Source organism: Eleginops maclovinus, chromosome 9 (genome assembly GCF_036324505.1).
Source record: "Eleginops maclovinus isolate JMC-PN-2008 ecotype Puerto Natales chromosome 9, JC_Emac_rtc_rv5, whole genome shotgun sequence".
In the NCBI taxonomy this organism is placed as follows: Eukaryota; Metazoa; Chordata; class Actinopteri; order Perciformes; family Eleginopidae; genus Eleginops; species Eleginops maclovinus.
Genome location: NC_086357.1, coordinates 23,973,608 through 23,998,738, shown reverse-complemented (window position 1 = coordinate 23,998,738; position 25,131 = coordinate 23,973,608). Strand labels below are relative to the sequence as shown.

The 25,131-nt window shown below is 41.6% G+C and overlaps 2 protein-coding genes and 1 long non-coding RNA gene across 4 annotated transcripts; 2 read left to right on the top strand and 1 right to left on the bottom strand.

Annotated features, from left to right (window-relative positions):
• The first annotated feature begins 1,621 nt into the window (after positions 1-1,621).
• On the top strand, positions 1,622-9,783 carry scyl3 (SCY1-like, kinase-like 3). Its single transcript, XM_063891683.1, has 14 exons — positions 1,622-1,930; positions 2,472-2,644; positions 3,751-3,936; positions 4,074-4,187; positions 4,313-4,369; positions 4,458-4,560; positions 4,652-4,763; positions 4,843-4,920; positions 5,219-5,358; positions 5,504-5,697; positions 5,858-6,029; positions 6,595-6,765; positions 6,982-7,718; positions 8,557-9,783. Exons 2-14 carry the CDS (start codon positions 2,480-2,482, stop codon positions 8,614-8,616), a joined length of 2,289 nt encoding a protein of 762 aa, XP_063747753.1. The 5' UTR covers positions 1,622-1,930; positions 2,472-2,479; the 3' UTR covers positions 8,617-9,783.
• Positions 9,257-21,130, bottom strand: firrm (fignl1 interacting regulator of recombination and mitosis). The gene is given in 26 exon segments (XM_063891684.1): positions 9,257-9,602; positions 10,239-10,300; positions 10,303-10,432; positions 10,514-10,594; positions 10,686-10,790; positions 11,252-11,365; positions 11,446-11,541; positions 11,875-11,994; positions 12,764-12,949; positions 13,335-13,424; positions 14,414-14,465; positions 15,175-15,257; positions 16,490-16,676; positions 16,858-16,987; positions 17,174-17,322; positions 17,411-17,475; positions 17,559-17,648; positions 17,958-18,096; positions 18,201-18,285; positions 18,376-18,538; positions 19,164-19,304; positions 19,438-19,542; positions 19,959-20,047; positions 20,150-20,190; positions 20,654-20,775; positions 20,969-21,130. Coding segments are annotated over 25 exon segments (2,808 nt in total). The 5' UTR covers positions 20,749-20,775; positions 20,969-21,130; the 3' UTR covers positions 9,257-9,392.
• Positions 16,795-24,731, top strand: LOC134869784 (uncharacterized). Of its 2 annotated transcripts, none has more exons than XR_010166455.1 (3): positions 16,795-17,022; positions 17,178-17,339; positions 24,500-24,731. It is a non-coding gene; the product is annotated as an uncharacterized LOC134869784 (long non-coding RNA). The 2 variants fall into 2 exon arrangements; XR_010166454.1 differs by lacking the exon at positions 24,500-24,731 and adding an exon at positions 17,949-18,929.
• Positions 24,732-25,131: the final 400 nt, after the last annotated feature.

Below are 25,131 nucleotides of genomic sequence, written 5' to 3'. Positions count from 1 at the left end.
ACAGCATGAACTTCATGGCTCCATGGGATAATTGACACCTGTTGATGGTTTTAATATATTTCCTCTTTCTCCATATTTCTTAATTCCTTTATTCAGTGGCGGCTGGTGAAAAAAAATCTTGGTGGGGCTAGTGTACCAACAGATTTCCCTGCCTAATTTAGCATAAGCATTCAAATGAACAGTCGGAAAATGACTACAGTTCCACAATAATAATTTAATTTCACAGTTTCCAGCTTCACAGAAAAAGTAACAATGTACAGCTATATTAGACTTTATGCTATCAAATACTATACAATACAATCAAGGGATAAATGAACAACAAGGGTATGATTTCAGCTGAATCTATACAAATCAACAGTGAGTGAGTGAATGAGTGAGTGTGGGTTGAGAAGAGAGAATGAAACAGAACTTTCCTATTCAAATGTAACATATACAAAGAATTTAGAACCAAGTTATTTTCAAAATTTTTTACATAAACAGATTATTTTAATACCCTCTCTCAAGGAAAAATGCATTTACTTGGAGAAAACAGCATCAGTGCCATACAGTTGTCATTGCATGTCACAGCCTGAGAGAAACAACAAAGCATTCTCCACAACTATATTATAATTACATACTATAATATTATTACCTATTACATCGCCATCATCTCTCTTCGTCGTCGCACGTATTTTTTCCCCACGTAGCGTAGGACAGAGTCTGGGAGTCGCACTACGAAAAAAAACTATCGCTGGCTCCTTATGTAGCTACAGCAATCCTAAACCTTCACGCATTTTACGTAGCAGTTGGGGCTAAATTTCCAGCGCCCCACCGGCGTTAAATTTGGCGACGTTGATAGGCCAATTATTCATAATTTCTCCCTAGCAACCATAACCGGATTGGCTGTTTAGCTGCCGGTCAGGGGCACTTTGCCGATCGCCCCATGAGAGAATGATACACTGTCTGTCAGTGGAAATTCACTGTTTAATGAGTGTTAGTTGGTGGAAATGTTGTTTAAATGATTTAAATTGCATGTAGGCACACACACTATTAAGTAAAACTGACATTGATTTAAAAAAAAATATGCAAGAAATATTTGTTCCCCTCAACAGCTGGTGGGGCAGAGCCCCAGCGCCCCCTATGGGCCAGCCGCCTCTGCCTTTATTGTTTTTTCTCTATGTGGCCCTTTTTTTAGTTTAATTGTGCATTTTCTTAAGTCCGATTCTAACCCATTTGGCCTTGTTTTAACCTGCTATATAATTAAAGTGACTTGCCATTTCATACAGCTTGTTTTTATTCCAGGAATCTCAATTAACTCCCTCATTTTGTCATAAACTGGTCACTCCAACAATGTCACAAAACAGAACAACTTATTCTGACTATTTCCATTTCAGTCACTAACCGCGCGCACGTATTGTATTTGCGTTATCTCACACCACTTTGGATGCAACCATTAGCTTTTAGCGCAGGGGGATTTGGTACAGTTCTGTTTTTATTTTAAAAGGTAGAATTAAGCTGAGTATTATAATATGTAATGCCTTATTGATAGGATATTCATATAACGAAAACATATTTCCAAATACGCCTTAGTGACTATTTTATAAAATATATTAAAGTGACATCGTCCCCTGCTCCGTGGTTTCGTCCTTTGCCGGAAGAGTCCGTGTTTACAGCTTCTCTCTCCACGTTAGCGCCGTTGGTTTGTCCAGAAGTCAAACAGCAACGTAGTTTGCGCTTTTCTAGCTAACAGTTCGACAATTTCGTCTATTTGCGTGATTTATTTTGCGCTACTTCTCCATTAGCATGATTGTTTGCAGGCGAAAGGGTTACAGACACGCATAGCGATGACGAGCTGGCTAACGTAGCTCTGAGGTTAGCCAGCTAGTCAACTGACAACATTAGCTAACTTCTTCTTACACAGCAGAGGAACATACAGTTAAACAGCCACCAGGTGAGGTAACTCTATAATAAGCATTTATATTAGCATGCTTAGCGACTGACAACCTTGTAGTGTCAGATATGACGTTGGGCTTGAGCAGTTGTGTAAAGTAACTAAGTAGATTTACTCAGGTACACCACTTAAGTACACATTTAGAAAGACAGTTTTCTGCTTGTGTACTTCTACCCCACTACAATTCAGAGGTTAATTGTTTACATTCATTATATTTTGTATTTTTTGTATGTGAAATATGATCAACACTTTGAGTAAATTCACAAGCTACCCTTGCAGAGTTAAAGCTAGCTACACGTTTACCTGCTTTTACACATAAGGCATCAATCATTATAATGAATAAAAACATATAATAAACAATATTCTGGAATAGGCTGATCTGCACAATGAGAATGAGTTATTTAAGTATATTCTGATGATAATACTTTTCTACTTTACCTGTAACAGAGTATTCCTTACCTAAGTCTAAGATCTGAGTACTTCTTCCACCTCTGGGCTTGAGTGTTTTACGTCTCTCTGTCCCCCCCACTTCGCCCTCCAGCTCCGGCTATGGGTGCGGAGAGCAGCGCCGTGCGGGGCTGCACGCTGGAGGAGCCGCTGCTGACCCTCCCCTCCGGACTCACCATGTACTCTGCCATGCTCCAGGATGGAAAGCCTGCTTCCGTGTTTGTATACAAACGTGGCAATGAGGATAAAGTCAACAAAGTGGCTAAGGTAGTTATCCTAGAGACTCATCCCGGTTCACTATCACACTGACTGTAATGGAATAGTTCTTTATTTTGGATATTGTTGGTAGTTAGTGCCGAAATTTTTATATAAAAAGGGGGGATAAAAGATATTTTATCTTAAATATTGACCAATACTCACTTCCCTTGAGCGGTGAAAAGGTTAGCTGTGCCCTGTGGTTTGATTTTGGCACGCTACCCTGTGCTGCCTCTCATTTTCTGCTCTGACATTTCCTGTTCTACCTTAAGTTAAAGTCAGCCTGCTGCTCTGCGGGCTAGTACTGTTATGTGACGTGCTTCTGCAACAGTACGTTTTTTTTTCTCTATCTCTTAGCCCAGAAAAGCGGCAGCCTGTATTTTTCTGTCCTTTTAAAGTAACCTATGATTTGGAGCTCAGCCTGCAGAAGGCCAAAACAGCCAAAACAGCCAAAATTGCACTTTATGGTTTATCTTATAGATCAAAAGTCAATAAATACTTTGTAAACAAGCATTGTAGTAGGGTCTGATTTCAATTCAAACCTGATTACATTTTAGTTGAGGGATTTCAGTTCATTATCTACCCAAGATCGTTCCCTTTGTCAGTTATTTTGTGAAAAGGAAACATAAAAGTTCAACGACATCATAGGTAGAGATGCAAAAACTAGACTAAATGGTTCACATTTTACCACCTCACCATTTTGCAGTTCTCACAGGCAAACATTGAATAATTTGCTTTTTTATGCGTCTTTCACTATTGCAATCTACCATCCTCTACAAAGATTATCATTGTTTTTTTGGCTGGTGAGCAAATCTAGCGCCACCTGTATATTTAACCAGGATAGTGTTGATTTAAAACCCTGATTGGACTGCAGTAAAGTCATTGCCGTCACTCTGCTCACTCAGGAGACGCTAGCACTCTCATGACATACATTTTCCATGAAACAATTACCACCAAATGAATCCTTTGACAGCGCTGCAGTAGTACTTACTTTTAATTGCTTAGCAGTGGTTTTTGCTCTCAGGCCGCTTAATCACTTCCTGCTCTTGGACTTTCCCATCAGCTGCATGACTTTCATTTTTTACAGGAAGAAAAGTAATGCTTTTCATTTCCTGCAGCACCTGAAAACCTTGAGGCACCCGTGCCTGCTGCGCTTCCTGTCCTGCTCGGTGCAGGACGGGGGCATCCACCTGGTGACGGAGCGAGTGCAGCCCCTGGAGCTGCTGCTGGACAGCCTGTCACCGGAGGAAATCTGCGCCGGAATCTACGACCTCCTGCAGGCGCTTGTGTTTCTGCACGAGAGGGTGAGCCAAAATAAGCATGTGGGGTTTTAAAGTATCCCCTGCACAATGTTCTTCATGCATAGCAAACAGTTCCAACATATTCCAGTAATTAAAAACAAATGAAAGTAGTTCCTAACTTGTCTTTGGTGAACCCCCAGGGCAAATCGAGCCACAACAACGTCTGCATTTCATCTGTATTCATCAGTGAGGACGGTCACTGGACTCTGGGAATGATGGAGACTGTCTGCAAGTTCTCTGAAGCAACGCCTGAGGTAAGAGACTGATACATAGAGAGAATTTATCCTAGCTGCATCTGTTGTGTGTGTACTTTAATTGTTTGCTAACCCAAGGTCAGATTTTAAGAGTGACTTTCATTTGTACTTCTTCTTCTTCTAAGTTTCTTACAAGCATTCAGAGTGTGAGAGAGGCCAGCTGGGTTCCTCCAGAAGAAAAGGTAAGCAATTTAAAAAATGTTCATCTAAAAGTTGATAACTTCCCTCTTTTTTGTGTTCACAAGTTCTCATGAAACATGTTGTCTCCAGGTTGAGGGCTTTAAAATGCTGCCGGATAAGAACGCTCACTCTCGGGACTGTTACTCCTTTGGAATGATGTTGGAGACCCTCATCTCTCTCCTGAACGGCTATGGTGAGTAAAGTGAGGATGTTGTAATGTAGCATGCTGCATCTTTTATCAGTCTAATAAAAGCTTCATTTTTCTCTTCCCTTGCTTGCTTCAGTGTCTCAGGAGCTGTCTGACAGTCTGATGCAGACCCTGCAGGTCGGCCTGCTGAACTCTGACCCCTTGTCTCGACCCCCACTCAGCTCCCTGCTGACTCACGAGTTTTTCAGGTTGGTTATGATTGCTTTTGCTTTTCCTTTACTGCCTACTCAGAAATAATTACTCAAACATATTCTTTTCTATGAATAGGAATGACTTCCTGGACGTGAGGAACTTTCTAAAGAGCCTGACCTTGAAGACGGAAGAGGAGAAGAATGAGTTCTTTAAGTGAGGGTCTGCTGTTGAGTTACATGTTGTTGTGTGTTTTTGTAATGACTGCTTTGTGTTCATGCAGACAGAGTACCATGAAGTTGTCTTATTTTGTTTTCCAAAGCAACTTTTAGTCTTTTAGGTAGTTATATGTTGCTCTGTATTGTTTATGTAAATTGTATCCTGTAGGTAAATACAATCGGAAAGTTAAAATACTGTCTTATACATTCCCTTCATTAAATAATGCATATTTTAAACCATGCACTTTTTCCCCTTTAACATGCTTAATGTGTGTTTTTGTTTTTTCCTTGGGTAGGTTCCTTCTAGACCGGGTCCAGAGTCTGTCTGAGGAGCTGATAGCTACTCGCCTTGTCCCCAAACTCCTTAACTCCCTTGTTTTCGCTGAACCCATGGCTGTCAAAAGCTTCCTGCCTCATCTGCTAAAGCCAAAGAAAGGTAAGATGGCATTTCAATTCAACTCTTTCTGCTACTGCTAACAATCCTATGGATACTTTTGTTCCCTACCAAGGAGAAAGAATCATTCTGTCGGTCAAATTGACTAATTTACTAATGCTCTTTTTACTTTTCCTCTGTGCCACAGACTCCAGTGGTGGCGATGGTAACGATGAAGAATGTCTGCTCTCTGTGCCCCTGTACCGTAAACATGTGGTCCCTCAGCTTCTCAAGCTCTTCAAGGTCAACGAGGAACACGTCAGGATCGTGTTGCTGGCTCACATCCACATCTACGCTGAGTTCTTATGCCAAGATGAGCTCAAAAACCACATCCTACCTCAGGTGAAGTGACGGTACCATGATCTAAATATTGAATAGGATATTTAAGAATAGGCCAAGAACACGAAGAATGTCAGATGTGTTTTACATTCGAGGTTGGACATAAAAATCATTTTCAACCCTCTCTTTGTTGGACTTCTGTGTGTTTGGTTCCTGCGTGCAGGTTTTGTTAGGAATGAGAGACACCAACGACTCCCTGGTTGCCATGACGCTGCAGAGTCTGGCGGTGTTGGTGCCGTTGCTCGGAGCTCAAGTGGTGGTCGGTGGAGAGAGGACCAAGGTCTTTAAACGCACCACACCCAACTTCACCAGGTCCAACGAGGTCACCCCTGAAAGTGAGTCCAGATTACAATTGATTTAGTTTTTTGGAAGTAGAGACCATACGACTGGATCAGTGAGATTTGGATTATGCTTCTTGAGTTGTGTTTTAAATAGTTTATGGGATGTTTTACTATAGTTTAAATTTATTTCATCAAGAGTTTGCTCAGTTTCTCTGTTCACACTGCAGGCCTGATTTCAAGTTAACAATGTGGGAGAAACTGAAGTTTTCAAGGTGCAGTAGTAAACAACAAAGCCATCCAGGACTTGTTCCAGAAAGCTTATACCTTTTGAAATTCAATGAGAATACATGAGACATTTTGACTTTGAAGGCAATTCATGCACCCTTTTTTGAGTCGGATTTAAGATTTATGTTCATTTGAGTTTCTTTAGATTCAAAGTGTCAAACAGAAATACTTGTTTTACGAGTATTTCTGAAAGGTGTTAGGTAGTACCAGGCATTGGGATTGTCACTCTTGTCACTGCTTTCGTCTTTCACACATTAAGGAACAGGTTTTTCGGGACTGAACCACTCTGCTACATTTGCTCAACAATTAATCTTCCTCTCGCTGTAATCCTCAGCCTCTCCTGTCCATATACTGGGAGGCTCCCATCCTCAGCTGGCCCAGCCTTCCAAAGTCTTGACTTTGTTCCCCAGAACGACAGGGACGGAAGGCCCGGTGCTCGGGCACATCGGTAACTTAAGAGCTTGTGTGGAGACTCCAAGAAGTTACCCTCTGCCTCCAAAATCAGGTATGACCTTAAAGTAATATATTTTAATGAGGACATATTCTGCTCATTTCAGAATGGGAGAGAACTTTAGGATTCAAGCCTTTGCAGACCATTTACTAGCACAGAAACCTTTATACCACACTACAGGAAATTGAAAACCCCCAAAAGCATAAGAGGGCCTCTTTTTAAATTGTGCCGTTCCTGCGTCTGAATCTTTGTCTCCTTGCCGTGTTTCAGACGTCAGTAGACAGATGTCTCTGCCTTTGAACGGCTTTCATCAGGATGCTGAGGTGGAGTCGTTCAGCCCGGAGAAGGCTGTCAGACTGACAGAAGGTCCAGTAGAGGACTGGCCCGACTGGAGCAACCCTCAGGAGAGCGAGAGCAGGGAGGGACAGTCGGTCCGGATCCACATCCAGGCCTCTGAGATAGGAGATCCGGTCAGCAGCAGACTGCCGCTCTCCAGCGTGGAGCAAGAGCCGTGGGACGACTTTGAGGACACCGAAGCCACCTCGGATCTCTCCCCCACTGCTCCTTTATCTGTTATACTAACCCCACCCAGAGGGGGCGCTACCAAACCTGTACTACACGCTCCTGAAACCCTGAAACTGGCTCAATCCAAACCCCTCAAACTGACTCCAGCACTGCGACCCTCCGCACCGAGCAAGACCTCTCCCTCCTGGGACGAAGGCTGGGCTCAAGAGGAGAGCGACCTGGACGTATCGCACCACTCGAAGCCTGCATCGTCAAAGAAGAGAGGTGGGGGAGGAACTTTGGGGGAGGAGTTCACAATTAAAGTGAAGAAAAAGGAGCAGCCAGACCCGGAGCTGGATCTGTTTGCAGACATGGTGCCGGACATCAAGCTGTCCTCTGCGGTCCTGCTGAGTGAGGCCGAACACACCTCCTCTCTGCAGGAGGACTCCAACATCGACACTCTGACACTCACTGCCAAGTTCGCAGTTGCCAACCTGACGGAGGTGAGTGACGTTTATGAAAGGAAATACTAAACTTCTCCAAAACAATCATATGGATATTATAGGGTTGAGTATTAGAGCTTTCACCAATTGATGTTTTTGATGAATATTTATCAGTTGTGTGGATATGATGGCTATGTCGGTAAAAGCAAATAATTGAACAGCTATAACAATGCCTTAAGTCAAATCCTTTCAAACCAGGGTTGCAATTTTGAGACCTCCAAAATGTAAACTAATATTGGTGTATTACCTGGCACTACCTCTATGCTGTGTTTAGCCTTCCTTTTTTAACATTTAAATAAGAGCTACACAAATGTAGTCTTGTAGAACCTGTTAAGGATGACTGATTGCAACCATCGCGTGCATTTTTGAGTCTCAGATCCGTTTTGTTTCAATACTTTAAACCACATGATTTAGAAGGAATAAACACAGGGTTAGGAAAACTAGTGTATATATAGCACAGTAGTGTAGACCAGTCTGTATACTGGGTTTTCATTTAGTTGCTGGCCTTTAGTTAATTCCATTTTTGTTCTGAAGTGTTTTGTTTTTATTAGATTTCACTTTGTAACTTTGTTTTAAAAGATACTTTATATATTTATTATATACTTGTTTTGCAACCTACATGTGTGTGTGTACTGGACTGAAGGCAGCTTGATGTGTTTCAAGTAAAAAGGTGAACAGTAATTACATTACAAAAACAAATGCAGTGAACCATGAGCCTGAAATCGGATGCTTCTAATGGAAGATACTTTGTGTACTCTGCTATAAAATCCATTTAGAGAATTCCTCTCGTTCATCTGCCGCTCAATGATTCATTATGGTTCTCCCCTTTCTCTCTCAGACTGAAGGGGAAGGCTGGGGAGACGGAGAGGACCTGAACTGGGAGGAGAGCGCCTGGTGATGGTGTCGTCTGGAGCGAAAAGACATGACCGCTTCAAAACTCAAATCTTGAAAGTGTCTCCAGGTCTGTTTGAACAGCATGAGGCAGTGATGACGGCTGAGACTTTTTGTAGCCCATCCTGTTGGTTCCTGGACATTTATCATCAGCCTGTTCATTCAGAGAGCATTTGAACTGGAAGCTGACCACGTTGTGCTTGACTTGGACAAATGAAGCCATTTTTTTTTATTGTTTGCCAACTGATACGAGTTACCTCGAGTCAAAGGAGTATCGGAATCAGAGGTGAAGGTCTTCTTTATTTTTTTTCATCTGCTTCTTATTTTTTTTAGGTGATGAAAATGAAGATATACTTTATGGCAAAACAATACTCGGCCAAAACGTGTCAGGTTTGATTTACAAAAGGCTTGCACTTTGAATGAATGTGAAACAGATATTACGTAATTTATTAGCTCTTTGGTTGCTGCTATGACCCTGTTCTGTTTTATAAGACTTTTTATAGATATATCTTATAAAGTAGGACTGTTGGCAGCACGTTATTTAAAGACACAGTCAGAAAACACCTCAATATGGGAACTCGATACAGGACGTCAGTGAAGACTCCTGTTTGACTTAGTGCTAAATAAATACAAGTGAACAATTATCTGTAATCAAACAAGTTTAATAAACAACATTAATCAACAACAACAGGTTTAAGAAGTGAGACTTCACAGCAGCAGAGAGACGAGTTCACAGACGGTTTAAATAGTTTTTCTATATCAATGAAGTAAATACATCTGGGGCTAGCTTGTGTGTCTGGCTGTTTGGATGTGTGTGATGATGGTCTGGAGCTCCTGCAGTCTGGACTCCAGCCAGGGTGGAGGTGGTGTGGCAGAGGTGGCGGTACTTTCTGTGAGAGCCTGCAGAGCTTTCAGAGCGTTCTCGGCTGTGGTGACGTAGCGGCTGAACTCCTCCTCCGCACAGAACTCCTGCCGAGCTTTCTTTGGACACGGCTGAGAGAGAGGAGAAACGACAGGGACGTCAGACATCCATTTATGAAATCACAACATGATTTAGTTTGGCATGAATCGAGGCAGAATCGCTTGTACATATGAAATTGTGACTTGCTGAGCAGGACGTTATGTAATAAATTGACAGACGTATTTTGCTAAATAAAAATACTATTTTACCGTGCTTGTGTTACTGCTGAGAATCGTTGGGCTGAGCCAGGAGAACTATATCAAGCATTAGGAGTGTTGTTGCTGTAGTGTGTCATCCTCAAACCCTTTCTATTTGCTACAGATACTCTTAAGAAAAGCTTTAATGAAATGTAGATAAAGTTTGCAATGTAAGTTTTTTTTAAAAAGTACATCTGAGCAGTAGAAAGCTACAGCAATGGAAATCCAACACATATCCTTCTCCTACCTCTAAGTGTTTCTGGAAACTCAAATTAAAAATAAGCCTGGTTCATATTACACCACTACCTCCTAGTGAACGTGGGTTGAATCGTCCACTAGGAGGCAGTGTTGTACTGACCAGCTGCCCTTCAGAGTGACCTGGAGAGTTAAGCTGAAGCAGCGCTGTGCATGCTGATGAATATTCAGAAACCTGGGAATGAAGTTATAATTTCACTTAGCGACACCACTCACCTCTGAGTCTGCCACAGCTTCAGCAGCCGGTGTTTCAGCAGCAGCTTCAGCAGTTGGTGTTCAGCAACTTCAGCAGTGAGTTTGTCAGAAGCATTTTCTTTGTGGCTCTCCAGCCTCTCGTTGTGTTTCTCAATAACGGCTGTCTCCAGTTGGATCCTCTGCAGCCGCGACGCCACATCTTCCCGAGCGTTTACCTGTCTGCAACCAAACAGTGACTTGTTTATGTCAATCTGTTGAAGTGAATCTGATGAATTAGTTTATTGCTCTCTCCTCACCTTGCTAAGATAGTTCACCACCTTCACCTTTGTTTCTTCCACAGACAGACTCTCGGAAATGACCTCTTCATGGTTTGTAATCTTTAAAAACCAATATGACACATTAGGTTTACACCACAGTCAAGAGCAGTGCAGGATGACTTCTGAAACAGCTTTTAAACTCCGGCCGTACCTCTGCAAAATGAGAGAAGGCCTCCAGAGCGTGCTGGTGCAGCATCCAGGATCTGTCGGCCAACAGGACTCCAAACAGGCTGCTCAGCCTCGGCAGGATCTGACTCTGAGGGACAAAAAGTGGAATTAAAACAGAATAAAAATAGAGAGAATATATTTACATTTTCATCTCCGAGTTTGGAAAATTCTGATTTCATATCCACAGTTTCCAGTATCATGACTTTTTAGTCCATAAAAAGTCTCACAAGTACACATCTTAAGTTGTAATTATCCAGAGTGAAGTTTTAAACTACATACGTGACAACGCTGAACCATCAGTAACTTTATGAATATAGGAGAGAGAAAAGCAACTGAATTGGTAAACAGAAAATGATTGGAATATGAAAATAACAGACTAAAGATCATCCACATTTTTACCATCTTCCTCAAAACTAATTTGTATTTATATTTGGTGGGTCAAAAATGTTGGGAGCAACTTGGAAGGAGAACAGCTGCAGAATAAATGTCTGGTGACGAGTGCAAAGAACCCAAAGGGAAGACTCCTGTGCAGCGGAGAGGTGGGAGTACCTGGCTGTCAGCGGGGATGAAGATCTTCCCCAGAGAGGAGAGGAACTCCAGAGCAGCAAGCGTCAGCTGATCCGCACACCTCTGAGACACCACAGCGTCCACACAGAGCATAGCCTGGGACACACAAACACAGTCAACATAAGCTTTCCACATTCCTAATCTATTAAATATGATCCCTGAAGCTAACGGCCTACCTGACAGATGACTTGAGGTTCGATGTTCTTCACTAAAACAGCTGACATGGAGAGGAGCAGCTGCAGAGTGCAGTGGAGCGCGGGCTGGCTCTGCACCTGGAGCAGGACAGGGTTCGGGGATAAGAGTAAGAACGACCGTATCTAATCTCAAAGATCCGGATCGTACGCCATCAAAGCATTTTCTAACTGATCAGTATCGATTTGTTGAGCCTGATCTGATCCTTGGTTTATGATTTAAAAACAAAATACATTAAGGAACAGGTTGTTACTAATTGTTAGGGTGCGGGTTAGTCCTATATGTTCTTGGAAGATAGAAGCCTCAGACTAGGACTTGACATCATCAGATACTCAATATCAAATGACTTGGATTGGAAAAAGCTTGATTGAGACATTCTGGGTTACAGTCATGCACCTGTATTCCCATCTCACCTGATCGGGACTCATTCGTAACCACAGCTGTGTGAGGATCCTCAGAGCAGACAGCACACACTGCTCCTTAGGAGAGGCCTGCACCCGGACCACCGCCAGGAGGGACAGCAGCACCGAGTTCTGCAGAGAGGTGGGACTCCAACATTCATGCATATATTCTTGATTAAATATCCCCACCCTGCTTCCTGGGATTGTTTTTCACAGCTGGATGTAATCTTATTGACCAGAGTTTGGCTGATATTATCTGGAAACATGGCTGCAATCACTGTGACATTAAACTGAACTTAAGTGTCATTTAAAAACCACCAACACAACTTTCAGCATGAACTTTGATTGTCTGAATCACCTGTAGCCCCTAAGGCTTAATCCTACATCTGCCGAGTCAAACGGCTTATAACAGTCCAAAGGAAATCCTTGAAGAAATCCAAAATGAGGCAGAACCAACTGTTTTAATTCAAGGCAATACGTTTATATTATTAAGACCTTTATTAAAACTTCCATGTAGCGTTAAACTGGTGAGAAGGTGGCCTTTCCTTCAGGGGAGAAAACATTGTTTCTGGCTTCAATCAGAACTGAGATATTACATTTCCTATCTGTGTCTTCGTGTTTAAACATGGTAACAAGCTTATGTAACTTGATATCATTGTTGTGGTCATTGTCCATTTATCCACTCTCTGCACAAGGACAGATATTGTGCAGCAGCCTTGCCCTCGATGTTTGTGCTGCCTCTTCATGCACATCATTTCCAGGTCACTAGATTTTACTTAAACAGACCATTTACCGTTATCTCTTCTCTTTTTTGGAATAACTATTTTTGCCTCTACATTTGAAGGATATTAGGCTAGTCCTAATTCATGCTAAGGGTAAAAACAAACAGACATGTCCTCACCATCTTGTAAACATGTCCTAGTTTGTAGCCTCCATTCTGCCAGTCGGTCAGAGCTCTTTGAGCGAGGCTGATGATGTCGGACTCTACACGGTGGCGAGCGTCTTGGGATAGAGCTCTGAGGAGGACATGTCTCCAGACTGAAAGGTTTTCTACCTCAGAGGGCGGGAAACGCGCTGCTAGCTCCATCTGGATAAACACAACTCTTTGAGATCAAGGGAAACAAATCACCTGATAGGAAGGTTATGACCCCACACTGTAAAATATATGATTATTATTATTGCCACTCTCCATCGTCTAAACCTAAAATGATAGAAATCTTTTGGAGGAATGGTGTTCTCATCTCCATTTGTAGTAAAAAGATATTCAACTTTTATGGCATTTGACCGTACTAAGGAGGATATTCAAAACACACACCATTGTTGTAGTCAGTACTGTACATTTGTTAAAAGAAAGTTTGGCCTTTCAGTGTTCACATGTATTAAATTGAAAAATGTGAGTGAGTTTATAAAACAAAACCGTGAACAGTAACGCCTGAGATCATCAAACTATGAATGTTTCCAGTGTCTCTGACCTGGTGTTCGGGCGTCATGAGGAAGACCATGCGTTTGAGCAGCAGGCCCAGGTGGATCGACTGGTAACACTCAGTGGTGCAAGCTTTCACCTGGGGGAGAAGTGAGAGAAGCAAAGAGGGGTGAGGAACAGGGTGAGGCTCAGGAGGGAACGAGCATCAAATTGGGTTGGACCCAGCTCAATCTGATGATGTAACAGGTATGTGAAGTTGTCCCTGAGATCCAACAACACCAATTGTCACCTCTGTTGGGAGTGCCAGAGTAAACAGGGAGGACCCCATGCTGACCCATAACCCCACAGGGAGAGATTAAGGGGATTTAGAGTTGTTTTGGAAAGTGCTCAGGAAGAGGTCACAGACATGGAGAACATCCCTGTGGAGTCACGATTTCAGACATTGGGTGAGATCCTGTAAACTTTCTGCAAAATACACTGCCCCACCAAAAAAAAGGTCACCAGCCTGTGGGGGGCAGTGCTATGATCTGGGGTTGCTGCAGTTGGTCTGGTCTAAGTTCAGCAATGTGCCCAAAGAATGAGGTCAGCTGACTACCTGAATATACTGAAGGACCAGGTTATTCCATCCATGGATTTCTTCTTCCCTGATGGCACGGGCATGTTCCAAGAGGACAATGCCAGGATCCATCGGGCTCAAATTGTGAAAGAGTGGTTCAGGGAGCACGAGACATCATTTTCACACATGGATTGGCCCCCACAGAGTCCAGACCTGAACCCGATTGAGAATCTTTGGGATGTGCTGGAGAAGACTTTGCGCAGTGGTCCGAATCTCCCGTCATCAATACAAGATGTTGGCGAAAAATTAATGCAAGACAGAAATAAATGTTGAGACGTTGCAGAAGCTCGTGGAAACGATGCCACAGCGAATGCGTGCCGTGATCAAAGCTAAAGGCGGTCCAACGAATATTAGAGTGTGTGACCTTTTTTTGGGCCTGGCAGTATATATAATCAAGTCTACAGATTATCTTCATAAATATAAACCTGGTTCTCTGCTTTATCTTTAAAAACAATGAATCCACAACATGTATTCTCTCAACTGTACTGTGTATAATCATGGTCTCTACCCACCAGCTGAGCAACAAGGACGACATGATGTAGACAAAGTTCTGCTGTCCCGTACCTGCGAGCAGAGAAGAAAACACGAGCAGATTTCATATACAGCAGTAAAAAGTAGTGAAAAAGATCAAACTTGTTTCAAAACTTTTGTGAAACAGTGGCTATAAGAGCAGGTTTTTTGCTAGAAAAATAAAGTATGAGGCGCTTAACGTCACTTCTGGCTAAATTAAGGCCCTGCCCACTTTCTGGTGAATCTAATGCATCAGAGCGAATCGGAAAATAATGGTTTCTTCATGTCTTAAAGCTGCTGAGTCATATATTGCACCTCAAACAACAAATAAATCCAGAGTCACGGTTTCTTTTCTTCCTCTACTGAAAAAAGGAGAGTAAAAGAAAGGATGTAATTCAGAAATCTCAGTTTCAGTGTCAGCCTGCAAATCGTCCACCGGCAGACATCCCTTATTTATTCTCCGTAAAAACAAAGCTGTCTCTGCCGTCTGAAGAGACATTTGATACGATTATCAGATTTTTGGAGTAATTATACAGTTTTTGACAAAGAGAAATATTGTTTTCTGGCATCACTTTAACATTTCATGGGGAAAATCTGCATTTTGGTAAGAGGATGCAGCGCCCCTGTTACCCGGTTTAGACAAAACCCTGATAAGTCATAAGCAGCCTGGAAAGTAGTGTTTGTTTCATACTGTAGCTTGATACATCTGCCCCTAAGTAAGCCCCGATCAGCTGTACAGTTCTATGTGTCAGCACGCGCTCACCGTGCAGTGAAGCACCACACATCTGTGGCCAGCAGAGCGGTCAGAGAGTCAGCCTGCAGCACCGTCTCCACCAAACAACGCTCCTGGTAGAGATTAAGAGAGGTCAGAGAGACAAGATGGTGAGGCGGGTGAGAACGGACATTAAATAAACATTGGGGATGGAAAAAAACTATACCATTCAACGAAAACCAACAGAAACAGTGAAAACAAAATTTAAAGAATCACTTGCAGTGAATGAGGGGAAATCCTGCAGCAACACTCCCAACGGATAGGAAGTTAAATTTAAATCTAAAGTCCGCCAAACCCCTCGTCTCACCAGACAGGTGTAGTTCTGTTGTGTTCTGTTTTGCCTGCTTATATAATCAGTCAATTACAGCGCATCAGTGCGGCTCCTCTCAACACCCCTCTGACAGAGAACACATAACTTATAATTAGTAAAGCAAATCATAGCGATAAACTCCTGGCAAGCACACATCTGCAGATGAGTTTGAGGTTAGCTCAGGTCCAAGAGAGACTCCAGACAAATTGATTATAGACACGTCTTGGCCAGTGTTCATCGTGAACCTTTATTAAGAACGTCGGCCTATCCATTTCCAAACTCCCACTCGTGATTATTTGGAAGACGGCTTAGCGGATGAGTTCTTGCCAAGGTCATGTGTGCAGTTACGTGAGAGTTGCAGGTTTTTATCAAATCCTCAAGGATAAAACACAAATGCCGGATATCACATGCAATAAGATAAAACCCTATGTTGGGTTTAGGATTGAGTTGTGATCTTAAATCACAGCAGTTCTCAGTCAGTTTTTCCTGAAACTAAGTGCAACTGCTAGATTTGTTATGTCCAGTAGTGAAGGGTTGAAAATACTTTTCTTACTGCTTTCACTTTCATGCTGAGCTACATTTATGTTATCTTTGCAACCAACTAGGAATTCAACTTAGTTTTTTCTTCACCTGAATTACTTGAACAGTCATTTTGCCTCTCTGATATCTGTCATCAAATTTGGGATTTTCTTTTTACAAGTTTTAGCGGGATGAAAGCTCATCAAAAGTGAAGACATGACTATTCCAACCCTCCCTTGAAGCTGGCTGTTAGTTTAGAAGGGCTTGATGTGACAAGCAGTTAAGCGGAGCACCCATTTTAAACTTATATTATATAACATCCCGGTTACACATGTACGTAGAGATGAACCAGAACATACACAATGGAAAATAGTCTTAATCTTATCAGCAAAACTGAACCCTGTGTGTGTGTGTGTGTGTGTGTGTGTGTGTGTGTGTGTGTGTGTGTGTGTGTGTGTGTGTGTGTGTGTGCCGTACCAGCACAGGGATGAGCAGCGGAGGCAGCGCGGCCACGCTGGCACAGAGCTGCACACAGAGGTGGTTGTGCAGAGAGACCTGGACCTGGGCCTGACCCTTCATCATCACCCCTGGCAACAGCACTGGTACCTGACGCTCAGTGTAGCATCGCCGGAAACTACTGAACAAGGCCTGGTAGAGAGGGAGCCTGGCAACAGAAGAAGCCATTTTAAATAGCCTTTCAGATACATTTACCTGCTGGGTAACCTCTGATATGTTGGGGTTTTTTTTAGGTGGCTAAAATACAACCTCACTCCAAAGATCCACACTTTCTTTTTAAGTCACATGTTTCAAGAGCTAAAATGATGGAGATGACCTTCATTCATTACCTGGGAGTTTCCTCTGAGAACTGGCTGCCAGAGTACCAAAGTTGCAGCACCTCCTCTGGTTGGGAGTTGAGCTGACCCAGGACGTTCACCAGCAGGAGACAATGAGGAAGCTCGTGTTCAGGAGATAACCCTGCACACAAACAGAACCAGGGACGTTTCAAGATGGTAAGTTGGCAAACTTGTTCTGATTCATGGCATTAGAATTAGGAATGGTCTCAACTCATCACTGAAGATCCTCTAAAAACTGGCCACAGCAAAGAGAAACAGAAAAGCATCTATCAACCCTGCCTGAATATCTTGAAAGCTTTAAACTCACGCAGGTCCTGCTGGAGGACGACTTCAGCAAAAGGCCTTAAAGGCAACAGCTGGAGCAAGAAGGCATCCATAGGAACCAGAGCCGCTGTATTCAGCTCCCCGGTCAGAGCCGAAGGAAGAGCTGGAGCACACAGGCTGGGAGGGAACTTACTGAAAGACATCAGACCGTAAGTTTACACACTACTCTATTATAAAAGATCAATTGAAGGCTGAATCTGCAACTTAAAACCACACGTACCTCAATATCTGGAGGTAGAGTTGGTGAAAGTCGTTGCAATACTTGGTCAGAAAGCATTTGAACTCCTGTTTAAGGGATAAGATGTAGGTTCAGCTGCTTTGTTTTCTGAAGCACACATTGAAATGTAACAGCACCCACATTTGTTTACCTTTATGTAGTGAACCAAAGTGTTGGCAAAGAATCTGCACATCTTTGCAGTTTTCTGGAACAGTTTGTATTCTGGGCTCTGTGTCGACTCCTTCGAAAAGCACAAAAGAGCAATGATACAAAACAGGTCATCAGGAGATCAAATGTACTCTGATAAACCTTATTGTGTACTGTGACACACACACATATAGTGAAGACTGTAGTTGTATGAAGGACCGTCCCTGGGTCCCTGGGCTCCTGGGTTGACATATTTAAGTTTTCTATAAGGCTTTATTGGACAATCTGCTTAATTCTTAGATGTCCACCACGGAAATTCATAGTCCTGCCGATGTAAAACTGTAAAAAGCTGCTAGATATGTACAAATTATATATATTTTTTTGCCATTTACAGCTTTACTACCTGTAGTCCAGCGTGTTTGATCTGTTCAGCGAGCTCTACAGAGGTGTGGAAGGAGGCCAGCAGGTTGTCACAGAGGCTGCTGCTGATGTCTCCGTGATGCAGATGCTCCTCCACCAATGACTGGTACTTCAGACTCTGTCTAAACAGATGTGACCAAAGGAACTATTAAATGATTGCCAATACTTACAACAAAGTGATTCATCTCACAGATAACATGACAGTGACATAAGACATGGGACTGACTTGATGACAAACTTCCATGTGTTTGCATGCAGTGCCATGTCCAGGTTGGAGATAATCGAGCAGATATCCAGCAGGTTGTGAATCACTGAGGAAGATAAAAAAATAACTTTTGACATCAGAAGGGATGGAAAACACACACACAAACACACCCACACACACACACACACACACACACCTGTCACAATGTCAGAGACCTCTTCCTCCGAGGCGCTGCTGTCCAGTGCGATCCGCTCCAGCAGCTCCAGCAGAGCCTTCTGGAGGGAGTAGGCCTCCTTAAAGAGTCCCTGCAGCAGGTCGGCCACCAGGGACAGACGGCCGCAATACACCACCTCACTCTCCTGAGGACGACATGCACAGTACGCTCAAATCGTTTTCATTTAGACACATTTTCACACAAATAAAAGAACAACTCTTTTTTATTGATTTTAATACAACTAGGAACGTAATGTATGTTTCCTTTCCATCCCTGCGACAAACCGAGATGCTTATCACAGTAGCTTCCTGTTGTGAGGTTATCATTAGCTGTTACACGTCTGGTACTAAATGATTGCATAAGAAGAAAGAGGAAAAGGAAGTACAAATGAGTCCCTATAGGAAAGTTTGTGCTACACTTTTGTTCAGTGTCACTTGAAGTGTTTTCTATTACAGCTTTTACTTGTTTTTTAAACGTCTCAATAAACCGAAACAAAAAGATCAAATCCCATCTTATGTTTCCAATAAAAACTGAAATGAGCCCTGTGTGAAATAAACATCTCACACCACTTGAAGTTAGTTTAGCTGAGTCTAACGTCTTGTTAATCCAAAAATCTAGGCAATAATCACAACATTTAAACCAATTACTTGACTTAATCTCCTAAATAATGACAACAAAGTGATCTTATACACCTTAATCATTAATTCTAATAACTAAAGGCATGATTTCTTGTATTATTATAATAATTTTAGATGCAATGACAGATGTACCTTGCAGTGCTGAAAGGTTTCCCTCAGGACTTTCAGGACACAAGTTGGTAATGAGCGGATGGCGTCCATATCGGGGGCTTCCGCGAATGAACCAACATGACGCACGCAGCTGGATAAAGCATCAATTATCTGCATCATTGCCTGAAATAGACAACAGCTTCTTGTTAGGAAAGAAGGGCAATGTTTATCAGAGAATATACAGTATAACTTACATAGCATAAAATGCTGTGGTGCTAATTTGAACATTTTCATATGCAACAATAACAAGCAGTACCTGCAGGATGCTCCTGAGTAACAAACACAGGTCAGTGTTCTGACTCGACAGGCCCCCGACTTGGTCCATGATTTCTTTCATCATGCTGTCAAACATCGTCACCGCCTGCAGGCAGTCACACAGACTTATCAATACTACTAAACACTTTTAAAAGGTCAAATGTAAATGAACCAGTTATTTACAAGACAAATAAAGTTCTATCAACAAGTCCTACAATTACGAGAAAACAAGCTAATCAAAGGAAAACATCGTGTGTGAATAAAAACGAAATGTTTGATTCAAAAACGATTAAGGGTGTCAAAAGATCTCATTAAAAGTAAGAGGTTGAAGAAACTATCTCCATACAACGTCACCAACTGACATTAAAAACCTTCACTTAGGAGCCAAAATGTTTAAATCCTTATACATTATGCTATTGATCTTTGATGACCTTACGTTCAGAGAATATCATTTAATTTAAGGACTTTTGTGTCATATATAACCTTCTTCTTCAAGGTATTCGCATTCATGACATTGGTTACCTTTGGTAGGATCTTGGAGAAGCACTCGTCTTCCAGCTCAGACAAACCAATATGAGGCAGGAACATGTCTGTAATGATCTTCAACACACCTGTAGGGATGTTGTGTTTTGAAGACAGTTCATACTAAGATCACAAGCAGTACTAAAGAACAAGTGTTTTGTAATAACAAAGTGTGCAAGGAAGAAACTTACGTATATGATCATCCCAACTCTCAGAGTTATTATGCAAAGAGTGAAAAACTGTCAAGGAAAACCACTGCAGATTAAATCATATATACATTTCCTTTTCCAGTACATTAGAAATAAGTTTTGCAATAACATTGAAAATGATGATGGTTAAGCTTGAGCAAAACCTAAACTTGAGCACTGATTTCCTCAAACATACAAAACCAGATATTTATCAAACTTTAACATCTTCAATGGGCTTTAGATTTTGGTTTTAGTTTAATTTATACGGACAGGACAGAGACTGTACAGGCACAGCACTTCCACCTCATTAAAGAGTAACATTTCAGAGCTATAATCCCAAAAGTATTGCATATTTTTCCATGCTTTACAATAATGTTTACAAAAAAACAATAGCATTTCAAAACAAGACGTGCATACCACTGGACTTTCCGTAATGAAACCACTTGTGGATGATGCTATGAATCATGGCATCAAAGGACTAAAACAAATTATGTCTGAGAGGATATGGTGAGTTTTGGCAGGACAGACTTGAGCTCCCGGCGGCAGGTTTCCTGACTCCACTGCACCACCTCGTCCAGGAGAGAGGAGTTGGTCTGGGACATGGTGACAGCTGAGCTAGGTCAGGAGAACTGTACAGACGAAATAATAATTGAGAACAATGTCAGCGAATGAGTCACGCAAAATGTCTCAAAGTAAGAAAGTATTTTTGACCAAGACGTTGCTGACTGTGTAAACAAGAGAGCTAGCTTAACGCTGTGTTTCGCTAAACATTAAACGTAAGCCTGGTTATACTTAATTTAGATAATACGTATAGCTTCTTACCATGAATGACAGACTGTATCTTCTGTTCGGGAGCATTCAGCTAACTACTACGAGTTTGTGTCTCTAAACGTCACCGTTACATCTTTGTTTTAAATGTAGAAAACAGGAAGAAAACGGAGTTGATTGTGGACAACAGGCAGAAACATAGCGCGCGCCGTTGTTTGAATCGGATGTGACGTAGCCAGCAAAGCCGCTCATCTGCCCTCTCTCTGATTGGTTGAAAATGTTGCCCCGCAAAACTTTCAACCAATGAGAAATGCAATGACGAGAAAGCGATGGAAATAACAACCGTCTATATAAAGCTTCAAATAAAAGGTGAAATGTGAATATAATGTGTACTTAAACAACAAATCTGTGAACATTTTAGGTTTAGAAAGTCATTCATACTTTCCAAACATTTTTCATGTGGGTGTAAATATATTTGTTTTTTTAAATGATCACATCCGTTTAAGGAACTTTAAAATCCATTAAATGTAATGACCTATACAAAAACAATGCCTTCCATTCACAACAAATCCAGTTTAATAACATGGTCAATAACATAGTCTCTTACAGATTATTTTCCTGATTTTAAGGTACATAATAATTAGGGTGGCCAGACGTCCGGCTTTAGGCCGGACAGTCCGGCTTTTCAATGCCCTGTCCGCGTCCGGCGCAGCATCAAGCCGGACGCGTATTTGTCCTCCTACTTGACAAATACGGGGCATTGAAAAGCCAGACTGTCCGGCCACTAGGGTGGCCACCCTAATAATAATAGGCGATGAGCCGTTACAAATCTGTGACTCAAACAACAAGTAACTACAGTACGTTATGTTACACTGTGATCTGGTTATGTTGTTCATGAGGATTTGAGCCAAAAGCCACATGATAAGCATAACCTCATTTTGGGCTTTTATTTGCCTCAATCCAAATAATCAAATGGCCACCTTGGGTCTAAAACCATGCATCTGTTATCTGTAAGGGTTTTGTGTCTCTTTGGTTTAAAAGCAGTTGCTATCTTCCCAAAGTGAGCAAAACACATCTTTGATTGAGAAATTTCACTTCCTGCTTATCCATTGCAACCTGGTGATGAACTGTGTGAGAGTTAGGAAAAGAATCACATCAAGGTTCATTATTGGATAACACAATTTCTGAGAAGCATTGTTAGGAAATTGAATTACTGGCAACATACAATACTCTAAGCACTTAAACAAACACATAAGCACCATGTATAGGCGGGTAGATCATGACTGAGATGTTTAGAAATGTTTAGACTATATTCACATCAGTTATGGGAAGGCTGATAATCAACCATTAGCAGTCTGGAGTTAATCAGTGTCCTGTGGGCTATTGTCCTGTGGGCCCTGATAGGATCTTTAGCACTGAAGTAAAGCAGGTCGCTTCTGCTGCACCTTTGTTTCCCGACAGCATGAGGTGTCAGCAGCTGCTTTCTCAGGAAGCCCTGACTTCTTGTTTAGGAAATGGGACTCCACATTCATGTTTATCTCTCTACACAAACAGTTCATTGGGATTTTGCATGCGGTGTGCAGACACTTAAAAGGGAATATCAAAATATATAGTATTCTTTCCCCCGGAAACTAAATTTAGTAGTGTATTTTTAACATAAATGAACACAAGTATTAATACAATTACATTTGTGTCGCTTTCATACGGAAGAGGATAAGGGCCACAGGTGAAAAAAATTAAAAATCTGAACAAATGGACATTTTTTTTTCCAGAAAATCTCAGAATTCTGACTTTTTTCTCAATTTTTTATTGCTTCCCAAAGATCTTTTTTTTTCACTTAAGCACAGACACTTGATATGATTATGGAAGTCTTGTCTTTCTTCTCCAATTGTACAATTATTTCCAAAATGATGCGCAACTATGCATCTGCAACTGTGAGAGAGTATGTGCTTTTGGAGTAAGACAATTTAGAAGAAAAATTAAAGTGTAACATTAAATTATCCTCCATAAATTAGGCATATTTTTATTTTACAATGTATACAAATTCAAATCAACTTCCATGTCGATACCAAAGATGTATTATAAAGGACATATTGGAGAATTAATTTGGGTTATATTTTGTGAGATTGCAAAATTATAACTAAGGCTGCTAAAAAGATTATATAATTTGACATTTTAACCTTAACATAACTAATGTGACTGGATGTAATAGTTGTGTTTCATCTGAAATCTCATTAAAGATTTACGGTAAAACCCATTTTCCAAGGGGAGAGTTTGAGTCTAAAACAATTGAAATCTTCTTCCTCCCTTGCTGACCTCCCTGTTTATAGATAATAGAGAGGTTATCTTTTTACAGGAAGCGTGTGCCGGAATGGGAATGTAAACTGGAAGGAGGAAACTTTTTCTTTTTCTTTCATGGAGGTCAAATGGTAGCCGGCAAGAGTATTGAGTATCAGATTCTATGTTAAACCTGGTGATGAGGGTCAAGGTGAATGGAGGTCTCTTGAGTCAATTGACAGAAGCTAATTCTGTACATGAAGTCATCAAAGTTACGTACCATTCTTCCTTTAGTTTCCTTTACAACTCACCAAGTACCTAGTGAGTCAGGAGCAGGAAAAAAAAGCAGTCGAAAGAATGAGCTCCACCGCTGGCAAACAACCTGAACCTCATATGGGAAACCCCAGAGGAAAAGGATGTAGACTCTTGTAATAGTATTAGTAAAATCTTATTATAAAAGGTTATCATTTGTAATTAACACCTACAGTATAATTTACAAACCTAAAGGTAAGCAGCTTATCAACACAGATAGGAACTTGTGATTTCTGACCTCTTTCTTATGAAGGGTCACAAATAGGGATCAAAGTTTCCATCATATTAGGAAAACCCAGCGTGATTTTTTTTTTTCCTGGTGTTTTTCAATTTCACAGATTGATTCCTCATAAACTAAGCACTACAACAACTTTAAATGCATTCTCTAGCATTACCAGACAATGGTGTAATATGTTAATGGTCCCCAGAGGATGAATGCCTGAGTGATCCTCTGACTTTTCCCTCAGATGCCGACAGCAGTTCAAAGGTTTTACCCTACAACATCCTGTCAAATGTATTAACAACTATCTCACGGATAAAAAATACTGCTACTTTCCTCTGGTTTCATTGTGATTTTGTACTTGTGGTTTTCCCTGAAAAGTCTCAACAACCGTTATGTGGATAGATATCAAATTTGGTTCAGAAATTCATCCACCCCCTCAGCTCATGTGTAATGTCTTTCTTAATCCTTTTAACCTTTTTCTTGCGCCATCATCGGGTCAAAAAATGCTTTCTGTTTCTAACAGAATACCTGCATAACTAAAGACATTCCCATCAGTCTCATCTGTACTTTGTGTTCAGTGCTTATATGTAAACTTACTCACTCTTACATGCTAAACTATGATGGCAAACACGGTAATGATCATACCTGCTGTGGTTCTGTACTCATAAGCTGTGTCCCAAAACCCTTCTTCATACCAACCGTTTAATTTTATTGTTCTAGAAGTTTATATGAAAAGATATCCATCCATCCATCTTCTCCCGCTTTTCCGTCAGGGTCGCGGAGGTAACAGCTCCAGCAGAGAGCCCCAAACTTTCCTTTCCCTGGCCACATCAACCAGTTCTGACTGGGGGATTCCAAGGCGTTCCCAGGCCAGCGAAGAGATATAATCCCTCCACCTGGTCCTAGGTCTACCCCTCGGTGTCTTCCCAGCTGGACGTGCCTGGAACACCTCCCTAGGGAGGCGCCCAGGTGGCATCCTCACTAGGTGCCCGAACCACCTCAACTGGCTCCTTTCAACACGAAGGAGCAGCGGTTCTACTCCGAGTCCCTCCCGGATGACTGAACTTCTCACCTTATCCCTAAGGGAGGTGCCAGCCACCCTGCGGAGAAATCCCATTTCGGCTGCTTGTATCCGCGAAAAGATATCAACCTACTTTATTTAAAACAAACAGCAAATGATACAATAACATATAAGTTAACAATAATTTTGTGCAAATGTTTTATTTGAAAAGTTTTATCTGAATGGTTTTCAACTGTGAGGACCAACTCATTTCCTTTGTGTATTGCATGGTTAGTGCTTCAACACACAGAATAATCATGCATTTTGCTTTGAGTTAACATACAAAAACTCAAATCTGTCTGATACATGTATTTGGCACACTGTATACATGTTTTGTTTTCCCTC